At 33.3% G+C, this 8,876-nt stretch overlaps 1 protein-coding gene across 7 annotated transcripts in view; it reads right to left on the bottom strand.

The window, feature by feature from the left end:
* Positions 1 to 446: 446 nt before the first annotated feature.
* Positions 447 to 8,876, bottom strand: part of ADGRL3 (adhesion G protein-coupled receptor L3) — a 912,567-nt gene continuing 904,137 nt past the window's right edge. For all 7 annotated transcript variants that reach the window (XM_037829887.1, XM_037829881.1, XM_037829884.1 and 4 more), the window contains one exon: positions 447 to 2,812. In XM_037829887.1, the coding sequence (XP_037685815.1) occupies positions 2,013 to 2,812 (800 nt within the window). In that variant the 3' untranslated portion in view covers positions 447 to 2,012. The remainder of the gene's footprint in view (positions 2,813 to 8,876) is intronic.

Raw genomic sequence — 8,876 nt, 5'->3', positions numbered from 1 at the left:
TCTTTGCTACAGTTCTTGCAGCTTTTAACGAATTGAATGAATTTAAATTTCTAAAATAAAAATGGGGCATACAAAGGAGGAAAAAATGTGATTGCTCCCCACCCCAATTCTATACTTGCATTTCTGACTGAAGCTGGCTTTCATAAAAAGTACACATTAACTACAGCTGATTATATAAGCATGTAGTGACCTATATATCAACCTTTTTGAAATTAAGTTATGCATCTTATTTCATCCTACACAAGTATGCCCATCCCATTTTTCTGATTTATTTTGTCTGCCAAAGCGGTATAATTTTTGTGCTTAGGTTATTCAACTAGGGAGATTGATTTCTTTTGCATGGCTCATTTGGGTCATAAAGGATTAGCAAACTGTATATATTGAAAACAGAAGGGAAGAAAGGAGAGAAAAAAAGAATCATATAGTACATACATCAATACAGTACCTTCTAAATCTCAATCAGCTGTTTATTGGTTGGCAAACAAGTTTCACTTTTACAACAAATATTAGTAATGAGGTCATCCAACTTTGAGACCATACAAAATGGATCATAAATTAAAAAAAAAAATTATATGTGCTGCTAATTTACCGCTTGTATTTCTACATTACTTAAAATCTTGTTGAATAAATAATTTTTCTTAATAAACAGAGGACTTATTTAAAAAAATCACTTCAAAATACTTTGACCTTTAAATTTTTACTATGAGGCAGTGAATTTCCTTTAAAAATTGGTAGTGCAGTTGCCCCTTTGGGTATCTGCCTGAGCATTCAGCACTTCAACGCCTATGGGATACCATTTTTGTTTTTTGTTTTTTGTTTTTTGTTTTCACATGCAGAAGCCCCACTAGTTCTCTATAGACACCTCTTGACTTCTAGAATCATAGCTACTGTCTGGGTGATGAACTGCTTGCCAAATATGCTTTGCATTACAACAGATGTGCACTGTAAACATAAAAGTTCATCCTGCTCTAATTTGCAAAAATGCTGTTGGAAATGTTCTGACTGAATAAAGATATATAGTGAGGGAAGGAAGTCTAATTTTATTTATTTTATTTTTTTTGTAAAAAATAATTTGTTTGCATTACTAGAAAATGATTCTTATAAAGTGATATCATTTATTTATTTTTTTGCCAAGTGAAATCTTAAAGAAAGAAAAGGCAAAAGAAAAAAAAAAAACAGAAGAAAGAAAAGAAAGAAAGAAAAGAAAGAAGAAAGGGAGGAAACTTTGCTCTCTTACTGGTAGACAAACTTGCAAGACCAGCACAGAAGAAAAAAAAATTTTTTTTTCCACTACATTAACAGGACTCAAATTCTGGAGGAACAGAAAGCAGACTATATGTGCAATGCTAGTATCTGTACATTACATAGAAATTGTTCAATTTTTTCTGCCATTAGTTTTATCAGTTAATACAGCAAATCATAAAATATGCATTGAGCATACAAATTCTAGAATTCCCCTCCATTTCATTAATAATTTTGCTGTTTTATTTTGTTTTCACAGCTATTCCAGCTGTGATGAAATCAGGTTGTGAGTGACCAAAACCACTGTGTGATAACAGTTTTGCTTTGCTTTCATGTTTGTTTGTGCAGCACTCCAATCTAGATGCAGCATTGTTACTAATTTCAAACTGTTCTGGCCTTTTAAAAATCAGGTCCTTGTAATGATAGTAACAGAGCATCAGAGATGTTAAAACAAACACAACATAATTCAACATGGTCACAATGAACGCCATTTTCTTCATATCTCGTTCATTAACATAATGAAGTCTCCATCAGAGGGGGGAAAGGACGGGAAAGGATAGGGCACAGGGGAATTTCAGCAGTTATCTTTCTCCCCTGGGTTGGCCTAAAAATCCCAGTTAAAAAAAAAAAAAGTCTGAGAGTTCGTGTTTTCTTTTGAGAACAGCATAGAGAGATTTAGGAGCACACACATTATTACCACTGCTTATATCGACTCAGAACGGTCAACCAGGTGTTAGCGGTTTTGTTGGTCTAAATTTCTGTGTAATATTCTATAGACTAGTGACCAAATGAGCAGGTCCTTTTGAACTTCCCTCTGGAGGGGTCCCATCTTTGTTTGGAGGAACTATAAACCCATCACTGCTGCCGCGACCTAGCTGGTAGTAAGTGTGCAGCTGATGGACGTGGTTTCTGGAGCCTAAATTTGGCATGCTTTTGTAGTAAACATCTTCGGCATCAGCACTTTTGGCCGGTGGGGGGTCGGTCTGGGTGCTGGTGGTCACGCTCTCGGTGGCGGGCACACCAGCCAGGGCCGGCATGCTGGTGTACAGGGAGTCCCTGTGGGGTGACTGGAGATCTTCTGTGTGCTCGTTGGTTAGCAAAGGGAAAAAGCTCTCACTGTGGTCTTGGGGGATCCGCCTTCTGGTGTAATGATGTGGCTGGTGGTTCTCTGTGGAGTAAACTCTTGGGGGCAGCAAAGGCGCATCAGATTCCTCATGAATGAGTTCCAGGCCCAAACTCTCCTCGTGGTTAAAGGAGGTGGCGTCATCCAGGACAATGGCGTCATCTTCACTCCCACTGCCCAGGTTATTCACCAGCTTGTTCATCAGATTCCTGTTCTGTTCGCTGGAGCGCTCGTGGTTGTTCAGGTAAGAAGGGATATAGTTGGAAGTGAGTTCCTTCAGAATCTTCTTCTCTAGGGCGGTCTCGTTATGGTTATAGCCGCGGTCTATGATTTGCACACAGTTGCTCAGGTATTCGCTGCTGGCAATGCTGTAACTATTGCCATGGTTACCATTCAGTGGTAGAGTATCCATGACACTTGTATCCCTGGCATTGTTCAGAAGCCCCTCTGAAAAAGATTACAAAACACTATGACATTTATATCCAGCAGACCATAGAACATACACACAAGCACAAAACCACAGACATTCATCAACTATGAAATATGTATAAATTGCTAGCATTTTTACTTCAGTATGAAATGTTTGGAAAGAAAAAATATTAACTATATATGCCCATATATATATATATATATGTATATACATTTGGACAATAGATCTAAATATAATAAATAAAAGTATTGAATGTAAACTTTCAAAAGAAAAAGAAACCTTTAAGTTCACAATTTCCACACAAACATTGCTTGACATTATTTGAAATATAGTGGGTTAAAACTTAGAAAAAATAATGCAAAATTTTGGTTTAGTCATTCATAGCTTTCAATTTATACACATGAAAATCAATTAAATAATTCATTACCTTTAATTTTATATATTGTCTTCACATTGAAATAGCTGTTATATTAACATAATTCATGCATGGTACTTTGAATATATTGGTTGAAAGTAAAAGAATCAACCAGTTTCTATTAATTTGATATAAAATTTTGTAAAATTAAAAATAAACCCTACACACATAACCACAAAAGGATTATGTTAAATTTGATCAGAATGATGTAGTCATGAAATAATGTTTAGTCAAATAAATGGCACATCAAAAAATTACTTAAGCACAAGAACTTAGAAGACAAAATTTGGATTTAACTTCTAATTTTTTTCTGTAATAGGCACTTTGATTATTATACATTAACCCGTTAGTGACTGTTTAGGGTTATTAGGTTAATACTACAAAAGAATGTGTAAAGATAACAAGGATCTGATTTCTAAAAACATAGTGTATTATAGGTATCATTTCATAAGGTGTGAAACTTTGTGTGAATATTAAACTTTGAGTTTAAAAGAGGGTTAAGAGTCTATCTAGAAGAAATAGCTGCAGTGAAATAAATTTGACCACATGCTTCTTCAAGGTTTTTGCATTCCCTTGAATGTACAGAAATCCAAGAATCTATAATAGTTCCATGAATCAAATGCATCCACAAAAGAAAAACAACCCACAAACATTTAACCAATTCTGGTAAATAGGAAAGGGCATTTCTTTACAAAAAGACAATTTTAGGAATTCTAAGGAAACGTCTCAAAACACTGCTAACTTGTGAAAATACAGCATTCATTCTATATCTGTGATGAAGTTATATTTATCAAAACCAAACTAGATCACTGCTGGTTTAATAAAGTATCCCAAATATGTCGATTTCTGTATGGATTTCTGGAAGTGTACTCTGCAGTCAAGTAAAACAGTTTTCAAAAACAGCAATGTGTAAAATGCATTAAAAAGCAGCCATCACAGACATAGGGTGAAGTGATTTATTTTCATGTTAGTATTTAACTTGTAGACAAATCCACAATGTTAATAAGAAATAAAAGTAAATGCTTTTAAAGGGCTGTATGTGATGGGTGATTGCTGCTGCAGAGGCTGCTATGATATGCCTGATGCTTATGACTGGATGACTGATGCATTGAAACATATTAATTATTTCTGTTGTCAATGCATTAGGTACAGTTTGAAAACTGTCACAGTAAAATAAGGCAGTTAGGTTGAATGTGAGACATTTTTATGATGGGATGTACTAATAAAAACTAAAAGTTTATGAATTACTTAGCAAAAATAAATGCTTACTTTAAAAACAATTTAACTCACACAAACAATTACATGAGACTTAACAATTATGCTGATTATGTGACACAATAAAAGAATCAGACAACAAAAGCGTCTAATCTCTATTAACATATATTTAATATAAGTTGATTCATAGGCTCTTTAGATTTAAAATTGTGAGATGAACTGTTTTTAATAACTACATCATCTATATGTGATGCAATAAAAGTGAACTAAAAAAAATTACATTTGATATGCAATGTTTAGCTTTACTCCCATACTTGTCTCTCTGTAGGGCTCTAAACGACAGCATGAAGAAAAGGAAAGAAAAAACAACAAGTAAGCTTACAGCGACAGTAGAAGAAACATGAGTAAAAAGCAAATTGATGATATGCAGAAAAAAGAGTCAAAGGAAATAATTTCCACTGCCCCAAAATTCATGAGTCTGTGTTACATGGTTTTTCATAATTAAAAATACTGAAATGTTAGTCAGAAAATAAGAAAATTCCTTATCTCATGCTAATAAAATGAGTCTTTAATAAGCATTTCACAGTTTGTAAATTTCAAACAAATATACATTTCAAAGTTAAGATTATTACACAAACCAAGGACAGTAAAAGTTCTGAGGGCAAGTCATGACTATTTCCACAACTATATTTCAATGTTATATAAGTCTGGGTATGCTAGAACATACCTGCTTCTAAGGAATGTTATCTAATTTTAAAATTTGCTGGTAAATTTTTATATTTTACTTTAGCTTGTATATGGAGAGAAAATCATGAGTTGAAGGTTTTCATAATTGTGTTTTTCCCTTGTGAATCTTCCATTTCCTGGAGCAAAGTTTATATTCCTCCATTATACTTATAAAAATGTTTATATTTGTAAATAGTACTAATATATACTGGAGCTTCTATTTAAAAGTTGTGTAGCTATGGAGAAAAAAAGATTAAATTGGATTAGTATTCTGTATCAAGAAAATGTGAGGGGGAAAAATCCATTGTCAATATCAGACTTTTTTTGGATTGTCAATATCAGGCTTTTTCTGGATTTTTGCACAGTCTTATGTAATCAAACATTTTTAGAGTTGATCTCTTAAAAAACCTAGCAAAATTATTTTAATAACAACAACAAACCATTATTTTAATTAGGTCAAAAGAACTGTTCTTGCTGATTTCGTTTACAGACAGGGTAAAATACCACAGAACAAAAACCAGTTATTTATTGGGCCAGATCATTTCAAGAGGTTCCAACTTGTTATAATTTAACCACTGCATTCTGGAGACAGTTTTGGTACTTTGCTTTGCAGCAAAAAGACTAACAATATTTCAAAATGCAGAGGAAATCTGCAAAATGCTGAAGTTTCAAATAGTTTTAGAATAAGAAATTGAAGAAAAGAACAAAATCTGTAAAGCAACAGATGGGAATCGTTTGTAGGTTCATTATGGTTCCTTGCTTAAATGAGAGAATTTTACAACTGGAAAGCATATGAAATCAATGACATTCAAATTCTTCTTTTCGGAGATGAGGAAACTGTAGCCTAGAGAACCTGAGCCTTATCTAGGGCCACCCTGTTATTACGGCTGAGCTGAGATCAGAAAGGGACTCTCTAGACTTTCTGTATGCACTGTTACCTTCTTTTCTTCCCATCGGCCTGAGGGTTTGAAAACCATAACAGGATATTTATTTATATACTTTGTAACATAATCTCATAATTCTACCTCCTAGAATGTATTCTTCAATGTATCTATTCCACCCTATAGATATGTCTTTTCTAATAGTTTTGAAATACAATTTAATTATTTTAAAGTGTAAATCATTTTAATAAAATCATGACTTCTTCTCTAAGTTATATTTTGTTGACACGTTTATCTATAATGAGACTTAGGCTGCAAGAATGGAATTCTCCAATACCAACAAGAAGACAATGGTTCGGAATACTGTGCCTGAAATCTTATAAATTTCCTCAGAAAGAAAATGATTCAATATAATGAAGGTCTATTATCCATCTTTATTCCTACTTCTGTATGCTTCAGTAACATTATAAACACATCTTTACATATTTTAAATAAAGGCATTACTGACAAGAATGGATACTTTAAATGTGAATGCTTCTATGCCTGGATGGCATTGGTGCAACTCAAGAGGACCCACAGAACAGAACCAAGTAGTAATTCAACAAAACCGCTCCAGTACATACCGAGCCACCTATATTTCATGTAAGATTTCACCTTGCCAGTAAGAATATAAGTGCATTCATCTGAAAGCATAAGATTAGTAGCAATATGACAATCACCAAAATTTATTTTTGTCATGGTAAAAAGAATTATTTTAAGGGCTACCATAATTTTTCAACTTCTAAAAAACAGAACCATAAAATAGCTGAACAAGTCCATTCTGTAAAACATTAACAAAGTTATTTACCTTTATTTTCAAGACAGAGAATTTACTGATTTCATTGGAATAAAAATCAAATCCCTTCTGAAGAGTCCTTTGTATATTTATTAAAAATCCCAATAGCAATATCTAATGTTGAATTCCACAGAAATAAAACTTTGTATCCAAATGATATTATTTTAATTATTGCATTTTGTGAGAATTTTTATTTTATAGTGTTTATAGAAGTGCCCCATCCTAAGAGAAATCCCCTAATTTAGGGTACCAATAAAATAAGGCAAGATGGTAGCTATTGTTTTAGGAAAAAATATATAGGTTAACAATTATTAGTTTCTCATCATATAAGAAACTAGAAACTATATCTGAATGACCAAAAGAAAGCTAAACAAAATGTGATCCAAATTTATTAACTTGTTTTAAAACAATTACCAACAACTCTCCTGTGTAAGGTGAATAATGCAGAATAGATTTAATTTGCAGGTATGGGTGCAAGTCTTCATTTAACATCATTCCAAACTTATTTTGAAATACTTTTAATGACACAATTACCTTCCACTTTGCCTAAGGAAAATTGAGGCGGGGGGGAGCAAAACAAAAACAAGCCTTTGTAATATCTACTAAGACAATCTCCTGCCAAACTACATCTGGTGCATTGTGTAATGGACATTTCATTGAGTGCTACAATAAAATACGGACATTGATAAATGAGAGACACTCTAGAGGGGGGTAGCCATGATGGACACATAAACTGTCTCATATTGATGTATTGAGGTTGTTTTGCTAGGAATATAGAAGATTAAAGGAAGACAGTTTAGCTGCTTTCAAATATTTAAAGACTGTTATAGGATCAGAAGAATGCTTTGCTCTACTCTGGCTTGGAGGGCAAATCTAACTGTTATGCCCAGAGGTAAATTTCAGCTCAGAAGAAGGAAAAAATACAAATAACAAATGGAGCTGCCTAGCAATAGAATATAAGACATTTTGAGGTACGAAGGGCTCTGTTAGAGGAAATACTTTAATGTCAGCAATGCTGTAAAAAGGAGTCTTCACTTTATGGGAAGTTGGGTTCAGTAAGCTCTATTACTTTTCATTATAAAAGTCTGTGATTCTTAGACATGACATTAAGAACCTTGATGAAATTCAAAGTTTGCTGAATTATTTCATCCTACTTGACAAAAATCTTGATTATGTTCCTGAAGTCACTTCTGAATTACTGACATTGCTAATTTTGAAAGAGTTCAAAACCATTCTTCACATCTGGCAAAGAGCTGCCTGGGAAACTCAGATGGTTTTAGACATCCAATGGCCAGGTTGCAACAAACATGCTTTTCTGGAATGGCACACTCACACTGCTAAGTTTTATTTACTCACATCACTATTCTTCACCTGTGGCAGAGAAAGGGGGAATAAAAAAACCACAATACAAAGATTCCCACATAGGATAATAGAAATTTTATTCAAAATTGCCTGGAAAAGGTTAAATAATGCCAATCTAGCCCATCCAACTTGAAGTCTCTTTGTTACCATGAAAGTTTTATTCAAATATTATTTTCATTTAATGGATCACTGGCTGGGATTTTCTTTTATAAAACTTTTATTTGAATTAATTTTCCCTGTGGTTTCTTCCCATGTGACATGAATACTTTTAATTTCTTATGCCCCTAACAAACTTGCATTCGCATAAAAGGTAGAACTATTTCCAAATGCTTATTTGTAAGTGATTTTAAAGAGAACTATGCTTTATTTGTTCGAGAAACAATTTTAAAATTTTTATATCAATTTAGAGTTGGAGGATATACAAAGGAACCATATTCAAAAGCCTTGTTTTAAACATGAAGCTACAGTAGAAGAAATTTAAGAGACCTGCCTGATCCAGCTTTTATAGGAAATGGTACTGTTCTGTTCACCACTCTTTCCTCTACTGCTTAGGTCAGTGTAATTTTTCCTACAGTTAATCTAAATGCTCTGTAAGTATTGATGCTTTGGGCACAAAGTGTGCTTCACAGTGTAACGAAGTTAAGAAT

Source organism: Choloepus didactylus, chromosome 3 (genome assembly GCF_015220235.1).
Source record: "Choloepus didactylus isolate mChoDid1 chromosome 3, mChoDid1.pri, whole genome shotgun sequence".
NCBI lineage: Eukaryota > Metazoa > Chordata > Mammalia > Pilosa > Megalonychidae > Choloepus > Choloepus didactylus.
The sequence above is the reverse complement of the archived record's forward strand: the minus strand, read 5'-3'. Positions and strand labels throughout refer to the sequence as shown.